Source organism: Amia ocellicauda, chromosome 19 (genome assembly GCF_036373705.1).
Source record: "Amia ocellicauda isolate fAmiCal2 chromosome 19, fAmiCal2.hap1, whole genome shotgun sequence".
Classification (NCBI taxonomy): Eukaryota; Metazoa; Chordata; class Actinopteri; order Amiiformes; family Amiidae; genus Amia; species Amia ocellicauda.
In genome coordinates this window covers 12,094,639-12,119,170 of record NC_089868.1, presented here as the reverse complement: position 1 = coordinate 12,119,170, position 24,532 = coordinate 12,094,639, and the positions used below count along the sequence as shown (strand labels likewise).

Genomic DNA, 24,532 nt, shown 5'->3' with positions numbered 1-24,532 from the left:
TCCTCCTTGTCCCTCATCCCTCCCATTGATTGAAAACTGACTTTGCAGCATTAGCTGTTAATGTACAGTTCACCACCTAGTTGCAACCAGTCACTCTGGGTGAAAGTGTCTGCTGTGTGGTTTCTTATAAGCATTTTGGTTTCAGGGTTGGAAAATCTCGGTTTCCTTTAGTTTCTAAAAACAAAATAGTGTGACAGTGGTCTGAGAGGAACTCCAATCCTCACTCACTAAGAGATCTCTTATGATTTGTGAGTCGAGGCCATCGTGTCTCTGGTATAGTGTGTAGTGTGGAGTGCCCAGTATTTTTGGGGCATATGCTAGTCATATTAACTATAACGTATGTTTTAAGTCTTAAATATTCTGAAATGTTGTGAAATGATGTCCATCTACACTGTAAAAAAATAAAAATAAAACTCTAAAAATATATAATTAACTATATTGTTCCAATGTTAATATATATACGCATTTTAAAATATGGTTAAAATCCACTGAATAACCTGGACATTTACTATTAAAAAACAAAATGTATGTAGTTTTACAAATATTATCCATAATTGTTTTTAATGTACAGAACCATTTTGTAGAACTGCCATTCCCCTGAATTGAATTGAAACCTTTAAAAATGTAATCTGACTGCAAAAATACTGTTCTGTTGTAAAGTTATGGTAACAACTTAAACGTTTTTTTTTTTAAATTGTATTTTACCTTTGCTTTACGGTAAAGCTATACTTAAACATTACTTTTTATTTTCCTTTGAAGAGTAACTTAACTACTGCCCTTACTATGGAGGGTAACCCGTGCCAAAATTAAAACAGGATGTAAATACATAAATCACGAAATTAATAAAATAATAAAATACGATATTAAATATATAAATATTCGATTTAATTTTTAACTGCATTTATTTATTCATTTCGTATTTATTGATGTATTTCCTATTACATTTATTTATAGTTTAATGTTGGCACGGATTACCCTCCTTAGCCAACTCTCTTTTGTTAACAATAGGTCCGGAGCATACTTTCAGATGTGATATCCATGCGCTACAAGCGAGATCAATAGTAGATGGTTGCTCTGGTATTCTCACAGCACACACACTATTATATATATAAATATATATATATATATTACACACACGCGTATGTGTGCCAGCTATTATATAAGCGAACATTTAAAAAAATTGAATTAAGTAGAAAAAGTAGAATTAACAAAGGAACTACTTTGTGCTTCTGACGCACCACACTCTCAAGCTGCCTACGCCGCTGCTGCCACCCGCTCCTGGACGCCATTTTGTGTCGCTGCGCTTAGGGAGCGCGTGTGTGCAGTCACGTGATTCTGATGACGCGCGAAATTCAGAAGGAGGCCGGGAGTGAAAAGCAAAATGGACGAGATGAAGGACAGTCCGTCCTGTACTAGTTTAGACGCTATTGCGAGAGAAAGGTATGAACAGAAAATCACAACAAATGTTGGGCGTGATCCTTAGGTTATGAAGAGGAGCGATTTTCCACTTGAATTGAAAGACTTGCCTGCTATCGAGGCGGTAGATACAAGCGACTGCCCTGTACTCCAGACATCCGTCTACTCAAGGAAACAAACACACGCATGCACACACATGGAGAGATACAACTTGTGCGTTAGTGGTTGGGTCCACGGTACCAAGGGGCTCCACAATGACTGTCGTTTGGTTTTCGCCGGGTGAGTGGCATTGATTTTTCTGTCCTGTGGATGAACCCAGCAAGACATTCAACGCTGCTGCGCCTCTCGGGGTTGGCGACCCGGTTGTTCACTAGCGTTCAGGTTAGACTTCTGCTCCCCAGTAAGTCCGGTCTGGGAACACTGTTCGGGACCCATTTCTGTTCAGTTTCTTTAGCATATATTTGGTTAAGAATGCATGGTTGTTCTTATTATTATCACAGACTAAATAGAAAAAACTCAACCGGTTTTCTTAGTCAGTCACAATGTTGGCTCCGTCCTCAGAACCGGTGTAGTACCGCGGGGCAGCGGATCAAGGGCCAGGCAAAGACGGGCCGTGGCCACAGGCAAGGAATCCAGGGAACACGGCACTAATCAAGGCCCAGTCAGTAAAGCTCAGCAATGTAGTACAAAACTTCACAGTGGCTGGGAGTGAGTGGAGGGTTTATATGTGGAGCTGAGAACCGGGATGGGAGGTGCAGAGGGTGACTGAACAAGTGCAAGGGTTGCAGGAATGATAATTGAATGATTGAAGAGCTGGCAGAAGTGACTGCTAAGGCAGCGTGATGGCGACATCTAGTGGGGAAAGTGGAAGCGCTGGATGGTAGCCGTGACTGATGCTCTGAATGCGGAAGACACTCCAGGTGAAAGCATGTTGGAAAGCCAGTTAGGTGTGTTGCCACAAAATGTGCCAGAATTGTACTTAAAAACCTGTCTGTTTACAACAGACATTGTAATTTGCACTGAAAAATGACAAGTCAGTTTCAGATATTGAGGTTTCTAGGATTGTGAGTTACAAATGGTAACTATACCATGCATGTTAATTTCCTTAGTGGCTTTTATCCATTACCAGCTTTCACAACTTGTGGGTTTCAAGTAATTTCTTTAAAAAACACTCCAGTTTCAGTTTAAGCCCCCCCCCCCCAGTTAAGAGCCTGGTTAAGTGATTAGCCATTGCTTAAATTGACTAGATTAAGTGATAGTAGTTTCATAATTAGCTGTGAACAATTGACTAAATCTAGGTGTATTCTTTCTTCTATGAAAAGGCATGGAAAATGTCAGGGAAGAAACTCATACATTGCTGAGTTGTATCCAGTCAGTGTTGCCAAACCTGAGAAATTAAGAATTCAATTCAGTAAACACCATTATGACCTTGGGTGTAGATACTGCTGAAGATTTGAAATTCATAGAAGAGGAGGATCTGCTCACGGTTCTTAAACCAGAAAACTGATATCCAGCTTTACTGTGACATGTCAGTATGTCCCCTTTTGTTTTATGTAATTTGACATTTTTGATTGTTGCATTCTAAGTGGAATTGTATATTTCAGCATTCATCCTACAAATTATTTTACCTGCACTGAAAGGAAAGAATAAGTACAGTATGCTTTTAAGACAACAAATGTGTTATCTGCCCTTGCCTAAACCTTTCCTTGTCTGTTTTGCATTTTGTTTTGTGTAATGTCTAAATTAAGCTACTCATCAGTTAGTTGTCCCTCCCCCCCTGATATCAGTGTTTTCTGTTGTGGTTTATAGCCAACATGATTATTCTTGTTGTAATGTTTTAGTATATAACAATGAATTGTTCAAAGACCAATCTGTAAATGCACTTTAGGTTTATTTAAAAGTTTTGAAGTGACTACATGTATCCCCCTGTGTAAATTGTAGTAATCCTACATACGTACAAACATGTATATTTTGTTTATTAATATTTGGCCTATTTCTTAAATTGTAACGGTGACTCTTTGACTCCCTTGTTCATTCAGCTCCACTGACGAAGAGAGATTTATAAAGCTCCTCTTCTTCAAGCAGTACACCACAGAAGTGCAACTATGAAGGACTGTTACACCTATTATTCCCAGAGAAGGGATTTCTTGTGATGCATGCCAGTTGAAACCCAGTTGAGAGATTGACCCTTTCTATTTGAGATGACAGGCATGCTTATTCATTTCAAGGAACTTATGGGGAAACATTTTGAAGACACTCTGACAGACATTGTCATCTAAAGGGAAGAGACTTATTGCCTACATTAGAATAATTGGTAATGGAAAAAATAAAAAGGTAACTGAAGTAAACGCACTACTGGAAAATGCTGAAAAAGCAGTGAAAATCAAGTTCCAGAAGTTCCAGGGACAATATTACTTATCCTTGCATACTTTCACAAAGATGACGGGCTGATGTTTCTTGAGGCCAGTGACACTTGTTTAGGAGATGAAATACCTTCACCAAGTCTTCCAGTCTCACATAATAATCGCATAATGTTTTGTGTTGAGTTATTTAACATTCTGTATCATCTGAGGTGTCATATACATATTCTGCTGTTCAAAATGTTCCTTAAGAAATGAACATGACCGTTCATGCAGAATATTAATTATTCTTATTCTTATCATCTCAGGAGTCTCTCTGTTGACAGCGACATGCTTCATGCTAAGCATTGACAGGATTGTTGTGAAGGAAAACAGTTTTCACTGTGATGATGGCATCCTACTACATCAATCTTCAACATCAAGTGCCCTGCAGAACTGGCATCAACGCTGGAATTCATACAGAGGTAACTTTGCAAAACAACTATGAAAGATGTAGTTTGTAATTTGTTGGCATTTTAATCAGGGGTGTAGGTTTGAATTCAAATGTGAGGGGGACAAATATTTTTCTGCAGGTAATACCTTTAGGTCAGGTATTTATTTCTAGATATAAAAGGTAATAGTACTATAGGCCTACATTATTATAACATGTATAAAATAGCCCAAAAGTAAATGTAAGATATCAATATGTTTGTGTATATTTAAAAACCAGGTTCATATGCTACATTCAGTAATTTTGATACATTACTAAATCAAAGTACAATAACTTACTTTTGATGACCTTTATTCAAATACTTTCTTTAAAATAATTATAAAAATGAATATACAATAAAATACAATTATTTAGCCTACACTATATGCAGACCTCTCCTCCCAAAAGAAAAAATATTTCAATCCTTAAGCTATCTTCTCATCCATCACCATAATTTTTTCTTTAACCCTAATTTCCCACTCCTAATTTTCTCTTCCTCCTTTTTGTTCTTTATCTGTCACCCTTCTTTTATCAACTTTTCTTTCCTTCTCTTCATTTTCTTACATCCTAACATTTTTCTTTATTAATTGAAAGCTCCAAACGCCAGTTTTCTTCGTTCATTTGTAGAGACAAACTGCTGGCAAATAGTTTTTCTGTCCAATCCATCCAACTTGTCCTGATGGACATGACAGACTGCTGCATGGTTTAAGTGGCTTTGCTTCATTGTACTTCGGAGCCAGGACTTAAGCCTTCTTAAAGCACTGAAACTCCTCTCTGCTTCAGAGGAAGCAGGGACAACCAAAAGAAGTCTAACAAGTGCTTCTACTGGGCTGAAAAGACCACAGACCTCAGGCAGCTGGTCTCTGAGGATAGTTGCAGCTTCAGTACTTGTGCTATACTGGTGGTGAATTTGTAACATGGACAACTGCACATCAATCAATCTCTTGTTCAGCTCTGGGTACTGGTCCACCACAGTATTAACCTCTCCTGAGAGGAGAATCCTTGCAAGTTTGTCAAGCTCTTATAGGCAGGCCTGATTGAAGCGCTCATTCAGCTGCACATCCACAGTGTCAAGCATCTTATAAAACTCAGCCTGGTAGTATTCCTGAGAAGATGTGGGAGAATAAGAAGCAGCATTTCCAGTGAAGTGCTTAGATGGATTCCAGATGTGAGGCATCTGAATTGATTGTAAATTGAACTTTCCAATCACCTCTGTTGCTCTGTCATATATCTGTTTAAATGTATCCTCTGACCTCTTTGCCTGTAATGTGTTCTTCACACACTCAACTGCAGCAAGCATTCCAGCCACTGCAGCTGTTCTCTTCTGTAAGCTGCTATTCAGGCACTCCAACTCCTCTGTGACCATAGAGGCTAAATATTCTGCCTAGGGCCCCTACAGACTCTAGAATCTCTCTGTCCATGCTTCCCAATTCTAAATATTTAAAAGTATGAATAAATGTGTTTTAAACATTTCCTTGCGCTGTGTATTTGTATGAAATAATATGACCAGAATAAGTAATAATGCCCACTTATTAACGTAACAATTAATATAATAACTGCATGCAGCACCCGCTCCTACCCCACTGAGGTTGAAGACATTTTGGTGTAACTATAATGAAACGAAAGAAAAGCCTGTTGTTGTGGTGGAAAATGAACCAGTATCGACTACCTGTCCTTGCAAGATTGGCTGAAGTGCATCTTTCTGTACCACCCTACAAAGTGAATGTATTTTCAGTGTTGATGGCGTCTATGGCAGAGTTGACTTGTGTGTTTTAACCACTAACTTGCTCACAAATCAGCTCTAGTACAGTTTTTGCAGTGGTCTAGTGTTTTTTGCAGGAAAGTGCCAGAAAGGCTGGTTTACACGCGTGAGAATAACACTTAAAACACTTCCATCCCGGAATCCATGGCTGTCATGTGACAACGTGTTCAAATTAAACCAGTAGATGTGCCTTGCAGCTTTAAAACTTTGTATTAGTGTTTTAATGGTAGGATTACAACACGATGTAAAGTATCTTAACGGTACACAGCAGACCCACAGGATAGAAAACAATGATCATAGAAAAAAAAAAAGCTTTGCCATTATTAACATAAAATACAACATTGCTAACAATGAAATGTCCATCAGCATCTTCCTTTACCTTGAAATCTTACACTTTTATAATGCGGTCATTTAAGGATATATAAGATTAATACTGTTTATATTTGGAATGGGCATGGTTTGTAATTTTTCCTAATTTTTACATCAGTTACTCGAGTGTTTGGGTGTGATCCTTCCTTCTGCTGGTTTTTGTTCCAAACGAGGTCTTAATTACTTAATTGAATGGTATATTGCTTTTTTAGGTCAATTAAGGATTCAATTAAGCAATTAAAACCTCGGTTGGAACAAAAACCAGCAGGGCAGGGGGTACTCCAGGACCGGTTTGAAAACCACTGGACTACAGTGACCTCATTCATGAAGACAGCTTAATTTTGTTTGTGGATTTGTATAAAGCCTTTGTCACAGAAGCATGAGTTTGTTTAAAACACTGCAAGTTTTGGGGTTTTAAGTATTTAGGAGGCTTTTGATAGTATCAAAATAGATTTCTTCTGTATGTGGATTATTGTTAAATGTTAAAGAATTTGAATGATTTGCCTTAGAAGATTGTGAGTTAAGCAACATCTGTGACTGAAGAGCCAGTATGCTTTATATAAACTGTATAATGTTTTATATTAATAATAGTATGCAGACTGAGCAAATTTCAATAAGGTACATTTGTTATAATTTCCTGTCAATGATATAATGATCACATAGTGGAGAGAGAGTCCACAGCTGTTTGTTAAAAGTCTGTTAATTGGTTCCCCAGATTGGCAGGAAGTGTTTTAGTTAATGATTGGTTGACAGTTGCTAATGATGACCGTGGGATCGGACCTCTCCCAGTACATCAAGGGAAGCCATCTGGTTTCTGCATCCCTCAACTTCCACCAGGAAGACAACCTCTTTGCAAAGGTCCACGACCTGACCTTGGGGCAACGCTTCTTGGAAGCATGTGACTGACCCTGCCCACAGAACCATGCGTCATGCATTGTATAAAAGGCTGTTAAATTGTGTTGTTCAGAGAGACTCTGCTGAGGTGGAGAGCTTCCAGGCCGGGCATGTTAAATAAATACTGTATCCTCTGTGCTTCAAGACATAAATTCTTTACTGGGCTTTTCAGTGACATTCCTATTAAAAGGTGATTACACATTTTAATTCCAAGATATGTTAAGATCTGGAAGAAAGAAGTAGTCTGAACTTCATGCCCATTATAGAAAAAAATAATAATTGTAATTCTTGGTTTGTGATATATATAGCATGAGGGGGGTTCCTGTCATGTCTACATTTCACCACCAGAGGTCTTAGTTTTCCCCAGTGTTATGTCTCCCCTGTCTCTTTCATTCCTCTTCACCTCATTATTGAATTATTGCCCCTTGTTCCCCAATCCATTAGCACACCTGTTCCTCATTTCCTTGCTTCACCTGCTTCCTGTATATATACCCCTTTGTTCTCTGTGAAGTCTTGCCTTCTCTAGGAGTTTGCTTTTCTGAATGTTTAGTTCTGTAGAGCGCTCTGTGTTTTGATCATCGCTCTTTGGATTACCTAGTTAGTGTTGTTTGTCTGATCCCATGACCTACACTGTACTGTTCACCGGCCCTTGACCTCCTGCTAGCCTGATCTGCCTTGTCGCTGCGCACCTGGGTTCACTAACCCATCACGAACAAGGGATTTATCTGTATCAGACCGTGTTCTATTATGGAAGAATGAAGGAATATCTAGATCAGTTATGTATTCACTAGATTTATCTTTCAGAAGGTTGGTGATATTGAATTCTTATGTAATTTTGATGTGAATAAAATCCCTGTTAAACTTGCTACTGTTCATAAACGGGTACAATTGACTTGGAAATGAATATATAAACATAATTATTAAATTAAAATATAATTATTTAATTACTCAGAATTCTTCAATGCATTTAAAAATCCAGTTAATTTGCAATAGTTTTTGTTGCAATTCCCAGAGGGACTTTATTACTGTTAAGATTATATAAGGAGGTTTGCCAGCTAGAGACTGTTGTTCAGACATCATCCTTATTGCTGGAGGACGTGGATATTTTAAATAGGAAATGTGACATTAAACAAACTAGGAAATGATGTATTTCTATTCCCCCTGCAACATTTTACTGGAATGCAATTTTAAAAAATATAAACTGATTTAGTTTTTTTAAGATTTCTGTTAGGTATCATCTCGCCAATGAAGTTAAAGAAGTTTCTTCCAAAACAATTCATAGGATTTATCCTGTTATAAGATGTTTTAGCAAAATTTCAAGTAGAAATGGTTGAAAAGACCTGAAGTGGCCCACAATGCTGTTACCGGTGTTTGTGGACGGACAGGATAGAGGGGTGTGCTGTAAATGTTGGGCTCAGGTCAAACAATATAATGGCAAATGTAATTAATTAACTCAGTCTCTTCCAATCAAGACTATTCCTAGAATGGATGCTCTAACTATAGTATGAGTATTTCTTTCTTTTACATGTCCTGGACCCACAACAAGGGAGCAGGAACAGACTACTCTTGCTTATTATGCGATCAATGGGTACAAGCCATTTCTGGACGCCTTTTGTCTGATTTGTATGTGTTATGTGTTGTCTGTTGTCTGTCCTAGGAACTGTCCTATATTAGAGATTACACAATCAACACTAAATATGCATAATGTTTTTTTGTAACTTCTGTTTTGAATGTTTATTGTTTTTGCGTATCAGATTCTGTGCAATGGTTGCAATCACGATTGTCAAACCTGAACTGATACCATCGAGTGCAGCCCATGCAGACTGTCAGGAGCCACAAGCAAGACATGTGTACGGACGGGGATATGCAGAACGGATAGCATGACCTTCAGCTTCGGGACTCTGTGAGTTAGCAAAGGCAACAAGCAGCACAATAGTGGCAATTTAAACATACTGACAAAACAAGCAGGTCAGCCAATAATGGGGAGCAAGCATGTAAGAATGCCTATGAGGATTTAAAAACTTGCAACTAACAGAGATCCTTAAAAGCTTTTTAAAATAGGTGAATTTTAAGACATTTCTGGAAGCTTCAGCTGCGAGGCATGTCTACAGAAAGCTCTGTCACCTGACATGTTTTGAGGTTACAACGGGGCTGCTGAAGAAATCAGGAGCTTTTACATCATTTAGAAATATGTAAAAAATTAAATAATAAAGATTTCACTCAGACTACCCTCACCATAAAGACACAAATGCAGAGAGCATGTTTCAGTGTGTTTATTTGAAGTTGCAAATCTTTGTAAGTAATGTAAGTCTCCTTTTTGTTGTTTATCTGTGCTTACCCATTTCCTAGGAGAATTCTAGCTACATCAGTAGGCACCATTCATCCCCAGCTCCTCCGCGATAGCTTGTTATATATTGTCTGTCTATATTTATTTGGTTTGTTGTACAGTTATTTGCGGTTAGACACGCAGATAAGCTTTTCCACCAATCCAGGTCTTCCTCTCGTGTTTCATTGGTCATGTCACTTTTAGTGCACGTAAAATATAAGAAAGTTTACAAATGAGAGGAGGCCATTCAACCCATCTAATCAATCAATCGATAGAATCAAACTAATTTCACCGTCGTATGACAATCATGGACTGACTGTGCAAGGTGGAATAGGGAATATGCACACGCTCTTTTCAGCCTGCCAGACAGCCCCCAGGGTAAATAAGTGCCACACTCCCTCAGGGAAGGAGATGGGCTCCCCACTGCAGTCTCACACCCCAGCAATAGAGATCAGAGGACAGCACTCACAGCCAGGCTGCTCCCGATGTCAGAGCATAAGTTTGAGGCACTTTTGCTTTTTTGCAGTCAATGGCAGGGCTGTGGTCAGAGATAATGACCTGCAGGAAGAGCACTGATCTGAAAAATGAAATTGGTGTGAAGGACAGAACTTAAGAACAAACCCCCCATTTGTGTCTGATCTTTTTCAAATGAAACAAATCAGTGGCTGATGGAAGACCAGTGGGGTCAATGTGTTTGACTCCTCACGGGCTGTGTTTAATAACTGTGGCCCCTGTGTCTCCCCATCTGTGTCTCTCCTGCAGCAGCGGAGCTGCACTTGTCTCCTCAGAGGCCTCCCCCCACCGGGCTCTGGACCTCCTCCTTCAGAGCTCCGTCCAGGACTGCCTGCACCGTTATTTCAAGGTCAGTCTCAGGGATGGCTGCTGCTGCTGGAGGAGGCTGTATTTTTAAGATTTTTTTCATGATAAAAATTTCTCACCTCAACAGTGCGGAGTGTGTTGTGTAGATGAGTGGAAAAAATGAATTAATGAAACTCTGAGGCTCTGACACACCAAAATGTGAATAAAGCTCAAGGGGGTGTGGACTGTCTACAGGCCCTGAATGTATTCACTAGAAAGGCTTTTTCCAATGTTAAAATAGATTTTGCATTTATTTTTGAAGATCTGTCTCTTGCAGCTTTCAACCTGTATTTATCATAAAATGTCCTCTTTTAAATGCCATTCCCTGGAAACCCACAAACCACATGACCTCAGAATTATTCCTAAATCTACATGGCCACAAAGCCTGATATGACAGTCACTCATACAGTCCTTACAAACTGCTTACTGGACATTAAGACATGGATGCAACACAACTCTTATCTTTTTCTAGACTTGTAGCACCCTGGGTGTGAGAAGAGCACATTATCAATAAAATGCATTAAAATATCCACCGACAATTAGTGATGTGACACTCGAAGCAGGCTTCACGAAGCAGTATCGACACTTCTGGTTTAAACAAGCATGTCTCTCTGTACTTCCCAATATAGTCTTTGCCCTCTGTTATATAAACCATCACTTTCCCAGGTGCACAATATCTGTCATAAACAAAATGTAGGCGATACTCTATATCAGCATCACTTGGATCATCACACAACCACATCCCTAAATATATGAACAGGAAATACATGTAACTGTTGACTATATCTAGGCTATATGAAATGTAGACTATGCTTATAGTTAATTGCATTTATTTGGCGTGGCTACTTAACATACGACATTAATCAGGTAAATGTGACTGCCTACTCTAAATTCATCATCTAGTCTTGAGTCTTTATATTGATCACAGAGAAACTATTACATAATGTTACTTATACCTTGCTGACAAAGCAGGTTTAATGACCGAATATTTGTGGACATGATGACGATGGGTTCATTTGTATATTGCCTGGCTGATGTCCGAGGACTATTGTCTTTCCAGTCACTCGATACAGTCGCAATACCATGTATTGAGCAGCTGATGTCACTATGGAGAGCATGTGTCCAGTGCTTCGAAGCAGTGCACGCATGGTAACGCTTTATTTGAACACCCCTCTATGTAGCCTACATAAAGGCTACATAACACAGCCATAATACATTCATAACCAGCCATAACCATTTTCCAACTGACATAACAGGCACATAAGTATTCACAACACTGATTGTAGCATTCCCTATGAAATGTTTGACATAACCATGCATGCCACATGTCATAAAATGATTCGTCCTGATTTTGGGGGTAAAGCGTCATAATGCAGGTATAAATACATACAAGACATAATGTTATAACACTCTGCTATGAAACATGGGACATAACATCTTGCCATAGGACACCAAAGAAAATTGTAGATTTCAATTGAAGAAAATGTATGCACAGCTTGGTACATATTGTTCTCATCATAATTAATATTGTGTTCTGTTCATTGTGGACCTAAATGGATTATTGATGTACATCTGTATCTTATTGTTTGATCATGTCACTGTTTTCTTATTTTAAAATAAATATATACCTTTGTAGCTCAAATGAAGGACCATGTCAATCTTTTACTTGCTGCTCTTTTTTGTGCTGCTTAAATGGAAGTAAGCTACTCATTTCAGTATGTAGATTAAGTATATTCAATAAACCAGGACATTAACATGTATTATAACACTGGTATAAGGTGCTGCAAGAGTTATAACACTCACATTACATTGCTATGAAGGATTTTGTGCAATTCAAATAAAGTGACATATTATAGGTCGTATCACTTTCATAAACCCTTCTTCCTGTGTTATTTGCTTGAATACAGAGTAATAACACACTCAACACAAATGACAGTAAACAGCTTTATTACAAAATAAAAAGGCTAGTTTGCCATAGGGAAATGTACAGCTTGGCCTTTTCTGTCAATGTAAAAAATACAACCAAAAATATGCATATATAGATTTACATGTTGCTGTATTTCTTAGATACATTCAGTTTTGTGTGTAGGTGTGTCCTCATATTTAAAACAAACAAACAGAAAAGATTCTGTAGGTCAGAGTCACTGCACTTTTAATCAAACCTCACAAATGTTTGATCAATGTTTTTCTTTTCTTCTTTTAAAGTAAGATAAGTTAAACACTCAGAATTTGAACCTTTTCACATCATGGAAAAGTCTGCCTAGAACACCATTTGATGTCTTCTGCCTAACCAATGACTCCACTCAATTATTTTTAAATGTCGTCGAGGTTCTTTGTGAGGTTCCCTCGATGGCGCCATACCTCCAACTTAAAGGTTTGTGTATACATATATATATACACAGTGAGGGGAAAAAAGTATTTGATCCCCTGCTGATTTTGTACGTTTGCCCACTGACAAAGAAATGATCAGTCTATAATTTTAATGGTAGTTGTATTTTAACAGTGAGAGACAGAATAACAACAAAAAAATCCAGAAAAATGCATTTCAAAAAAGTTATAAATGGATTTGCATGTTAATGAGGGAAATTCGCAAGGCATTATAAGTCTCTCACTGTTAAAATACACCTACCATTAAAATTATAGACATTTACTCATATATATATATATATATATATATGGGTCAGTGATGAATAAGGATTTTAAAATGGTAAAAAAAAAAAACAGTTTAAAATACAAATTAAAGCTCTTCATTATAATGTTATGCATATATTTCAAAGGTTTATTTCTGAAAATAATGTATACTTTTGTATTATAAATCATTATTTCTAGTATCAAAAATGTCATACCGGATAACATAGATAGATTTGCAAATTATTTGACTTTAGTTTTTTGTCAGCATAGAGTGAGTTATGAGTATTCATATGTATCTCAACAAACATATTCAGCCCAGAAAAAAACAAAAAACACAATTAATCTCACAAATGTGGGCTTTTCTATTGACAGCGGCACATTTTGTGAAGTTAGTCACTCAAAACATAACGCTGAATAGTGGAAAATGCTGGGAAATGTCTAAAAATGCTTTCTAGTAAAAAGTATATCATTATTGTTACTGACTTCTGTATTTTTACAAGAATATTCAGTGTTGTCCTACCTGACTGATATTGTTACTCAGAATGACATACTGTGAGATTTCATACGGGATGATATCTCAAGATAGTCTCAGCAACAAAGATGTAGTTAAAAAATAATTCTATATTTAACTGAGAGTGAGAGTTACTAAATGTATAATTTATTTAAATTAACAGCAAATAATCAGAGGTGAGCAATACATTTCCACTCAAGACATATTTGATAAAGCCATAGCAGTAAAACATAAGATTTCAAAACATTAACTTAATAATTTTCAGCACATTAAGTATTTTTAGGTTATACAACAAACATGTAAACATTTGTGATGTAAAAACAAATTGCGACAACAATGTTCTAAGTCATTAATGACATGAAGTCAATTCAGTAATATTTCAACAGATTAAAAAGTATATTGAACATTTTGATATCATACCATATTGAATATATAGGAATTATGCTATTTTTGATCTTGGATTTTTATATTCTCTTAAAACTTGCAAATGACTTCATGACATAAACATAAATTAAAACAAAACAATAATGACCATGTTGCCATCTTGTTTCTTATTTAAGGACATCCACACAAAATATGTACATTAAAACTACAGAAATAATGTTATAAATATTTCATTGTGTTATTTAAACAACATGACAATGTAAATGTGATGCCTACATGCTTAATAATACTCCTAAAAACAATACAAGTATAAGCAAGTCACTCCAGATAATGAGTGATATTGTTAGATAACAGAAAGTGATCATTTCCTGCTAGGACAAAATACAAGTTTTAACTTATGAATCAGGCAATTACTTGACAATTTATATAAATGTATTACTATGACCTACAACTATTCAATGCCATCTTTCACAAATAAATATACATATCAAAAAACTATATTATAAATGATTTTTAAGTGTTGCCCTGTATGACACAGAATTTTGTACCCTAGTGCACCAGTGATCGAAAAGGTCAAATTATCAACATTTTAGGAGAGACTTACTAAACTTTCTGCACAGCCTGGGGGTCCTTCATCATCTTCTAAATGATAATGTCCATCACATGGCCAGCAAAATGCAATGATGTAAAAATGCTCCTGAGTGTCTGTTGTCCGGAATGACAAATCCCAATATGGGGACAAAAGTATCTTTCATGTAAAAATTAAATGAAATTAAGAGTCTTTGCAATATTTTTATACAACAATGCAAACACTCACACAATTATGTCCAACTGTTAGATCTAAGGTTTTATAGTTTTCTTAATTCGTTTTTGTAATTTGTAATTGTAGTTTTTGAATTTTCATTTTAGGTGTGGACAGTATGACATTTTGGATGATCCTAACATTTTAAATACTCGTGAAAAATACTCCAATCAGTGAATAAAGATAGGAGTGTTGAGACATATTATTTAATAACAAATAAATACATCTAATATTTGTAATATGCTTGGGACTCCAGAATGCATGTGTCACGTCATTGACCCATATATTGCTGTATGTTTGTATTGCTGTACATTGTGTCCATTGCCACATAAACAATGCATTGATGAAGTATAATGTTGATGGCTGGGTTTAAAGCGTATTTCCACAGTCGTGTTGAGGTGCTTTGTGTGTATTTAGCGACAGTTCACAGTATATGGACTCTTACACTGCTAACACAATCACCGGTATCTGGTGTCCAATCCAGTGTGTACTTCACCATACACTGAATGTGATTTGTTTGCATCTTTGGAAAGCAAATGATTAATGGATCATAATAACTCAATCAATAAAAGCCTGGTCTATTATCTTTCCAGGCTCTTCTTACCCTGCGTGTGTCCGCGGTGTCTCTTTACTGATGATTATTAATACAAACGCTGGTCTAATTGACGCCGCGGCTCCTCGCAGTTATTTGGATTAAACGCCAGGCGTGTTAATTGACGTTTTACGGCACGGGTAGTCAATTACTTTTTGCCAGGGTGCAAATGTCTTGGTCAAGGTATAGTCAAGGTCCAGACACCAGGGATACACCTCCAACACACACACACACACACACACATATTTATTACTTTCATTTGACAAAGTGCAAAATAAAACGTTTACATAGATGTGCATATAAGTATTACAGCGCTTTCAGACCACTTGTATTGTTTTAATGTGTTAAAGATTACTGTAGGCAGATAGATCAACTTTCAAGCATTTCGTGTCTTATTACATTCAAGTCTTAACACTTCCCTTGATCACTGTCTGTTCAAAATTAATGCTGCAAAATGAGGATTGAGGAATTCATTTCGAAGTCAATAAACTCGCCTCAAAATCTCCATGCGATCCATGAAATCAGGCGGATTTGGACTCAAACACATCTTTGCTTCACAACCACATACAGCAGCGAAATATCCCATTTGAACCGCCATTATACTGCAGACGAGGCGCGCTTTCTCGTCAACCAGCTGTTTCGGTGCAGCTGTGATTGTATCGGCTGAGGCGCCGTTTTCTATTCGTGCGCCGCTACAAATATGCGACCTCATTGAAAGCAGCCGCTTCCAGCCCTGATGGAGGAGTTTCTGGTGAACAAGCTGTGGCACCGTGAGCCCCCAGCCCCCCTGCCTGCTCGTGTGCGCACTTTTATATTTTGGACGCGAGGTTGAAATATGTCCACAGGTCAGACGATCCGCAGTTTAGCTGTTTAATTATAGAAATCAGGAAAACAAACCCAGTACCTGTGCTTGACGAGTACAAAGTGCCGCTCTTGCCCCAGTCCGGACCGGGAACCTGCGAGCAATCAGCTATGGGACATCCCATAATACTAACGTCCTACTGGCTAATAACCAGGAAGGGCTGCTACTGGGTTCCACACAATAACAAGCACTGAGTGCAACAAACCTCCATAACAATACATTTCAAATAATAATAATAATAATCATCATCATCATCATCATCATCATCATAATAATGATCATTATATATATATATATATATATATATATATATATGTATATACATTTTCCCCATTGCCTGCAATTAATTAACATGAATGACAAATATGCGTACATTAATATTTGTATATAAAGCAGGGTCTGCGCAGTCAACCGTAACCATGGAGACGTTAAACAGACATACTTTGCTGGCTTGCACGGCACGCGCGTCATCCCATTGTGACATCACAGGGACTCCAGAACCTTGAACGGCTCTGCTTGTGCCAAAGCCTTCATTATTGAGAAGAGCTCACAGACAGTGCACATCCCTTGACATTGTGGAAGCCACCTGGCAAGAGTGAATCTCTTGGCCAACAGGTGCAACTGCTTGCAGACAAGATGGGATTGAAGGCGATCTTGAGGAAGTCCTACGTGTATCCTGTGGTGCTGGCACTCATGCTATGGAGGCGCTTCACGTCTCGCCCGGAAAAGCCCGATGCTGGTGGGCAGGTAGAGGAAGGCGCTGGAGAGGGTCTGCCTGAGGCACAGGGCCTCACTGCCGCCTCCAGGCACGACATCTCACCAGCGACCAGCACGACGGCCGTGGAAAGACCGAGTCAGAAGGTAAAGCAAATGAACCAGGTGGAAAAGCAAATTTATAGCAGAAATTCATGTGCCGGCGCCAGAGTTGGGGGAGGCGTCAGTAATAACAATGTAACAACACTGCATTTCTTAATAACAAGTTCATGTAATGCGTTAGAGTTTTAATTTGAGTGATAATATTACAGTTTCTCTAGCAAACGCATGGGTGTTTTGATGCTATATTATATGTTCTCCATGTGAATGATGAGGTGTTTATATCGGAAGTAGCTGTAAAGCCAACAAGACTCATTTACTCATGTGCGCCATATCAAAATCAGCATGTAATGTAATATATGACTTTTTATCAGTAACGAGCCCTACACAGCGGTGGCTGCGCCGATGGCAGAGGTGCCGGGCCAAGCATGTTTCAAAGCAAATGGATATTCTAACTTACTTTTATGCAGACATTTTACAATCAGGAGTCATTTGCTTTACTGCTGTTTCACTATTCAAAGCCCTACACAGGCTTCTAATTAGTTTCAAGTGTGTTTGAAGTGATTATAGAGATCAGGCAATATAAATGACCCTGTGAATTGACCATTACATTGGCCAATAACTATATATGTATCTATGTATGTATTTTATTTTGAAATAATATTCGTCAGTAATATCCCTAGGGAACAGAACTTTTCTAGGGCCACAGTTTTGTTGTTCCTCCTCTCAACATGAAAGTGCTCAATTTGCAGGATGTAGTGGTGACTGACATCCCGACTGACAGAAGTAGTGATGTGGCAAAACCAGACGCCCACCGTCGAGAGGAGATTGACGTTCCAGAGCCGGGGAGCTTAGCTGTTCCATCATCTACAGATATGAGGTACTTTTTAACATTTTACTCCATTGTGAAACTTCCTAAAATACAAGAATGACAGGATATTATATATTAAATTAAATTAGCACTTCGATCTCTTAAACGTTGCATAAGATAGTGACTGGAGTGCAGTACAACTCATGGATTTGGTAAGAGCTCTTGGAGAATGCAAAATACATTGAAGACGTTCCTGTGATTTTAAAATAAATTCTGAATGTCCATCTATGATAATGCAATATGTCAGGAGTTACGACACAGTAACTCTTTGGATTATTGAATTAAGTGAATTGTCCTTTATTTTTGCAACTGACTATTCTCCCCCCTCTCTCTTCTGCAGGGGGCAGCGGCTTCTGGGTTCTGGTGTCAAGAACTACAAATCTGTTGCCGTGCTGGGGCATGGCACTTTTGGGAAGGTAAATCCCAGTAATCAGAGTTATCATGGATATAATGTGGGGCAGAACCAACGATCAGTAATTTAATAGGAAATGTGGAGAATAGATATTTGCACGACACTAGATTCCTAAGAAATCTGTGTGGACAATTTTGAAATTATTTGCACTTTTTAACCTTTAACACAAGCATTGCGTGTGACTTATTAAAGTGCAGCATTAGGAAGGATGTGTTACTAAATGCTTGTGTTGTCAATGTAGATCTTGGGGTTGAGAGTGGAGTTTGACCATCTTGATTCTGTGTTGCTCTCATAGGTGCTGCTTGCTGAGGACAAAGATAGATCCGAAATGGTGGCCATTAAGGCACTGAAAAAAGGAGATATTGTAATCCTTGGTAATGTTGAGAGGTAAGGCTTCATTTTGACTCTAGTGAAGCTGCTGGATTTGAAAGCAGACCAATGATGGATAAATCTAGTCAAGTGTTTTTATGGAATACACCAATGCACTGCATTAGCAAGGTCTTATTTGACTTTTTTACTTTCTTACTATGCAGGAAAGTCGGCATTTTGTTGCAGCTGCAGGATTATTCACCAATGCTGTTTATAAATGTATATTCACATGCTGTCTGTCTTTTGTCTCGCCTCAGCGTCATGTGTGAAAGGAGGATTTTGGAGACCGTCAGCAGTGTCCGGCACCCCTTTTTGGTGAACCTCCTGTCCTGCTTCCAGACGCAAGTTCACATCTGTTTCGTTATGGAGTTTGCGGCAGGGGGAAACCTCTCAACACACATGCAGGCAGCCAGGTTTAAGGAGCCCAGGGCCATGTAAGTGAAACTTTGAGTCGTGTGACGTGTGCAGAATCGTCCATCTCAGTAGATAAGCTCGCTCTGCCCGCAGTAGTGATGTCATGCCTGAGGTGTGTTTCAGGACTGTGTACCTATATGGTCAGACATTATTGCAGGTTATGATTCCTAAACATCAGCACACAACCTCCAAATAACAAAACTAAGTACAACTAAATAATATGATCATTATCACAAAAGGAATGCAGATGCACTTTTAAAAAATGACCAAATTGGCAGTTTGTGGTGTTTGTATTTTGTGTTTAAATCGGATAACATGGATTGCTGGAGTTCCTGCATTGACAGGAAATTGGCTGGTTTGGCTCATTGACATTTGAGTGCAATCCGAGCTTAAGAACCAAAGAGGAAAACTATTTTAACTCCTTTCTTTGTTGTTGATCTTTTTCTTGAACAGATTTTATGCGGCTTGCGTGGTGCTGGGCTTGGAATTCCTGCACGAGCGCAGAATAGTGTACAGGTAAGTTATCACACATCAGCAATTTCTAGAAGCAAAAAATCTACAGTCTCACTGAGATCAAGCCTAAACTATTCACACATTTAATGTAATTTCTATTAGATTGTGTACATGATTTATTGTGATGCTCACAAATCCTCATAATAGACGTCATGTCCTAAAATCAGTGTACACATGTACCTGAATACAAAAAGTTTGAGAAATGTATGTGTCCTTTAATGGTTGACAGTGAAATAGTTCTTGTGTTTCTGGCAAGTTCTCTCTATATCCGGCAGTCCAAGTGATTATACTGTGTTTTTATTTCAGGGATTTGAAGCCAGATAACTTGGTGCTGGACTCAGAGGGCTTTCTGAAAATTGCAGACTTTGGGCTCTGCAAAGAAGGTACAAAAAAAAATGTGTATTTGTTTCCTAGTTTAGCAGTTTATGTATAATTTACATTGGTACTACAATGTGTTTTTTTTCCCTGACTCCTCTTCATTATTCTTGCTAGGCATCGGTTTCGGAGATCACACCAGTTCACCTTGCGGCACTCCCTCGTATTTCGCTCCAGAAGTCCTGACCCAAGCATCTTACACCCGGGCAGTGGACTGGTGGGGCCTGGGTGTGCTCATCTTTCATATGCTGGTTGGCAGGGTGGGTATTCTTAACAGTTATTGCAGCGATGAATAAGACATGTCTAAGGTGTGAATTTACCATTTTTTTGTGTAGTATACAATTTTTGTGTCTGTGTGGTTTTTGCATCCCTGGGCTCAGAATGTGAATATTCAAAGGTCTGGTCTGGAGTATCCCTTTAATGTGCTCTCATCCCTCTCTCCTTGTGCCCGTAGCCTCCTTTCCGCGGTGACGATGGAGAGCAGTTGTTTCGGAATATTGTTGAGGCTGAAGTGCGATATCCTTGGTTCGTCTCTTCAAAGGCCACCTCCATAATGAAAGAGGTCTGTATGCCAGGGTTGTTTTTTAAGTTCTTGCCTCCAGTTTGTCTCTCTGTATCCTAAATGTTAATGTCAATGTTATGGAATTGGAGCAATACCCAGTGACTGTGTAGCAGTGCAGTGAGGTTCCAAACCACAACGCAAACTCACTCACTGTACTTCCAACTATGGGAACTTATTTCTAACATCATGTTTCAACTTGAAGTACATTAATGGAAAATAATGTGGTCTCCTTCTTGTTTTGAATCCTCTGCAGCTTCTGCATAAAACTCCAGCTGAGCGCCTTGGGTCAGGTGAATGGGATGCTGCAGAGGTGAAGAAGCATCCCTACTTCTCGGTATGTTGGCGCACCCATCCGTTTTATAACCACTCTTTCACATGAAGGTGGCACCACCTTATCATGACCGTCCTTTCATTCTTCTGTCTCGTTTCAGAGAGTGGATTGGAATGGGCTGCTGGAAAGGAAGGTGAAGCCTCCTTTCATCCCTACCATCAGAGGGAACAAGGATGTCAGGAATTTCAGCAGCGCATACGTGTCAGAAAATATACCAGTCCTGACTCCACCTCAGCAGCCCATCATACTCACCGAGGAGGAGGAGGAGAACTTCTGTGACTTTGGATACACAGCAACATGGTGTTAGCCTTTATGTAGCTGATGCGGGTCAGAGCTCCACGCCCTGGGATTCGAGCCACACACCACCGGCGCTCCTCCGAGCGCTCCGCACCGCAGCGGCTCCAGCGCAGTACAGCGTTAAGCCCTCTATGCCAAAAGGCCGGGCCCCCTACCGTGGGAGGCTTAACACTGTACTACTTTTACCGAGGGGTTACGTCACTTTGTAACGGGCTCATTATAGTACGAATGAGCCCCGGTTACATTCAGACACTCGTAAAAACTGAAAACAGACACACACCTGGATTAGTGAGGTGCAGGCCAGCGAGATACAAGTAGAGAAGAGGATACCAGCAACTCACTCAGTATCTCCTATTTAGAATCATTTAATAAACCGACAATCATCAGGGTTTTGAGGAAATGCAGAAAACAACTAGTAACAGGAAATTAGATACCATGTGAGCAGTAAACATCTTTAGCAGAAACTAATTACTTCACAAGACATTCCACATGCATTTACTTTTCATAAATTCATTACACTATGTAATACAATTTTTGTTCCTGGGTAGTAAGTGTTATTTCCTAATTGCTTATGCCTCAAAAGAATAGAAAATGGCTATTATTCCCCACAAACTTTGCTGTTGTGACCAGGACAGTGATATTTTGAAATGTAACTATTTCCAATGAGAAAACGGGCAAATTTGTGTCTTTTCGTTCACATAAAGTCAGAAAATAACAACATATGAATCCAAACTAACATGTATTTATACTAAAGCAATACAAAAATGACTACAAAAGATTTAGAAGTCAGTCTTTTTTCGAGATTTACAATTATACTGTAAAGACATAAATTCGCCCATTTTCTCAAAGTTTCATATTTTTAAATGTAACAATTTCCAGTGAGAAAACAGGCGAACAGGGTCTTTACAGTATAATCCTAAATCTCGAATAATGACTGACTTCTAAATCTTTTGGAGTCATTTATTTCTGACTTTATGTGAACGAAACACCCGTTTTCTCATTGGAAATAATTACATTTCAAAATATCACTGTCCTGGTCACAATAGCAAAGTTTGTGGGGAATAATAGCCATTTTGTATTCTTTTGAGGCATAAGCAATTAGGAAATAGCACTTACTACCCAGGACCAAACAAACAAACAAACAAACAAACAAACAAACAAACAAATAAACAAATAAATAAATAAATAAAATAAATAAAATAAAATAATGGTGCAGTCAATACAAGAGATGGTTTTATTCCTGGCTCAACATATGTATTAAAGTGAAATAAAGTTAATAAACAAGAATGGTTGATTTGCTCTGTGAAAATGTGGGTTATTATGCGTTTCATTTGCTAGACTAGAAATTAGTGCCAATAATTGAGACCACCAATCAAAAACCCTCCTAGGAGTGAGAAGCAGGGACTGTGTGGCAGTCTGCAGTCGACACAATATGTGTATTCCTTGGACTGCAGACCTGCTTCTATGTGCTGGATCCTACCAGCTGATTGTATTGTCCTGTGATTCAGGAGAAGACTTTAATAGGAAACAAATATTGTGTTAATTTTCTCATGAAGACAACTAACCATACACCAGCAGAGAGAAATACAACATTTGATTTTATTTAAAATATATTTTTTGATCTGCTAGGACAGTGCATCAGATAGTAATTCTATCTAAGTGACTCTTCAGTGGCAGAATTTCATTCACTAGTTGCTTGAAGAGTCTTATAAAGAAAAATAAATAAAATCACCAGATGGTGCTATTGGTACAGTTTTATTCACCAGAGACAGATGCCAGTCCTGCTAATTTTTTCATAATTGATAATACTGAATACTCTTGGAAAACCCAGAGGCATATTTATTTGTGTGCATGACAGGAAGGCTATGACACATCACGTCAGGTAGTCAGCATAAAGTTAGCACAACAGTCTGGTTGAGGAAAGTTGTCACATGACATTTGGGACTGGTTGTCACATGTCGAGATTGCAAAAAGATGTAGAGGACATACAGGGAAGAACGGCATAATTTGGATACATTAAGAATAGACAGATCTTTCCTTTTGAGATGGAGAGGCAAATAGTGGAATACATATCCAAGGTGTCTGATATTTATTTTGGTATTTTTCCAAATGAAGTACAGAAACTTGCCTTCCAGTTATCTGCGCCTCACACCCAGTCAAATAATAAAACCTCGTTTGCTCAATTGTGCACCATGTTGTATTCCATGTTTTCTTGGTGAAACCACACTACAACATGTAACCTAACCTCCTCACTATACATCTGTATAGTTCCTTCTTCAATGTGTTTTGCCTTAGGAGGCACCAGAGAAGCTTCAGTAAAGGAACTTTCATATTGACTTGCAATGCTTTCAACACAAATATTGTAGATCATTGTCTGTAAAACTCACTAGCGCTTGTTGTTTTGTATGATGATCAGTGAGGCCGAATGATTAAACTAAGTGAACATGTTCAGTAAATTATTGTGTCTGTTGAAGATTTATGCCATTTCAGTGTTGAAATGTACATAAAACACAAGCATTTAAAACAAATAGGCTACCGTTCTTATTATTGAAGTGCAATGTCAGATCCCCAAAAGATAAGTATACATGTGATCAGATCAAACAGGAATTGACTAGCTCCTGTTCGTTTAGAAATACTGTACACTTCCAGGGGAATGGCATTTAAATACATTGCTTTATTTTAATCACAATGCAACTACATTCAGGTTATCTTTTATTACCATGGAACTGTGCATCACTTTAAAATACAGTACACTTCCAAAGGAACTACATTGAATTACAAAATTGATAATCATCAAGATACTCATTGTAATTACATTTGCAAATGTTTTTCCGTACCAGGTACTGCTGGTGTGTATCTTTCATAGAGGAATAAGCTTCTTATTAGTGCGTTACACATTCCCACAGGCAGAAGTGTGGAGTAGCGGTTAGGGCTCTGGACTCCAGTATGCAGTGTGGTGGGCTCAATCCCAGGTGGGGGACATTGCTGTAGTACCCTAGAGCAAGGGACTTTACCTAGATTGCTGCAGTAAAAACCCAGCTGTATAAATGGTTAATTGTAGATATAAAACATTGTGATATAGCATAATTTGTGGATGTCATGTTGTTATACATACATGCAGTGTAATTACTGGCCAGCTTAAATGATTTAAACATGAATTGCATTCACCATGTAATACAGTGTAAGTACAGTATATTTAATGTACCTGTAACTGTGGTGTCTTTAAAACAACTCAGTCACAGTGTGCATGTCTCGCAGTACAGCAGTACAGTAAAGTAAGCAGTTAGTCCTGTGCCATTCATTGGGGATTTCATCTCCTCTTTCCTTTTCGCTCCTCTG

The 24,532-nt window shown here is 38.3% G+C and overlaps 1 protein-coding gene and 1 long non-coding RNA gene across 2 annotated transcripts; both read left to right on the top strand.

The window, feature by feature from the left end:
• The first annotated feature begins 1,325 nt into the window (after positions 1-1,325).
• LOC136714852 (uncharacterized) lies at positions 1,326-12,096 on the top strand. The gene is made up of 4 exons (XR_010805060.1): positions 1,326-1,440; positions 4,085-4,240; positions 9,025-9,173; positions 10,359-12,096. It is a non-coding gene; the product is annotated as an uncharacterized LOC136714852 (long non-coding RNA).
• Positions 12,097-16,872: 4,776 nt separating this feature from the next.
• LOC136715006 (serine/threonine-protein kinase N2-like) lies at positions 16,873-21,528 on the top strand. The gene is made up of 11 exons (XM_066692672.1): positions 16,873-17,097; positions 17,802-17,929; positions 18,261-18,336; positions 18,628-18,719; positions 18,959-19,135; positions 19,569-19,631; positions 19,935-20,011; positions 20,121-20,263; positions 20,458-20,565; positions 20,819-20,899; positions 20,997-21,528. Exons 1-11 carry the CDS (start codon positions 16,873-16,875, stop codon positions 21,201-21,203), a joined length of 1,377 nt encoding a protein of 458 aa, XP_066548769.1. The 3' UTR covers positions 21,204-21,528.
• Positions 21,529-24,532: the final 3,004 nt, after the last annotated feature.

Coding starts and splice junctions, on each gene's coding strand:
- LOC136715006 (XM_066692672.1), top strand. CDS start 16,873: ATGGGATTGAAGGCGATCTTGAGGAAGTCCTACGTGTATCCTGTGGTG. Junction 18,337..18,627: donor GGCATGGCACTTTTGGGAAG/GTAAATCCCAGT, acceptor TTGCTCTCATAG/GTGCTGCTTGCTGAGGACAA. Junction 20,264..20,457: donor TTCATATGCTGGTTGGCAGG/GTGGGTATTCTT, acceptor TTGTGCCCGTAG/CCTCCTTTCCGCGGTGACGA.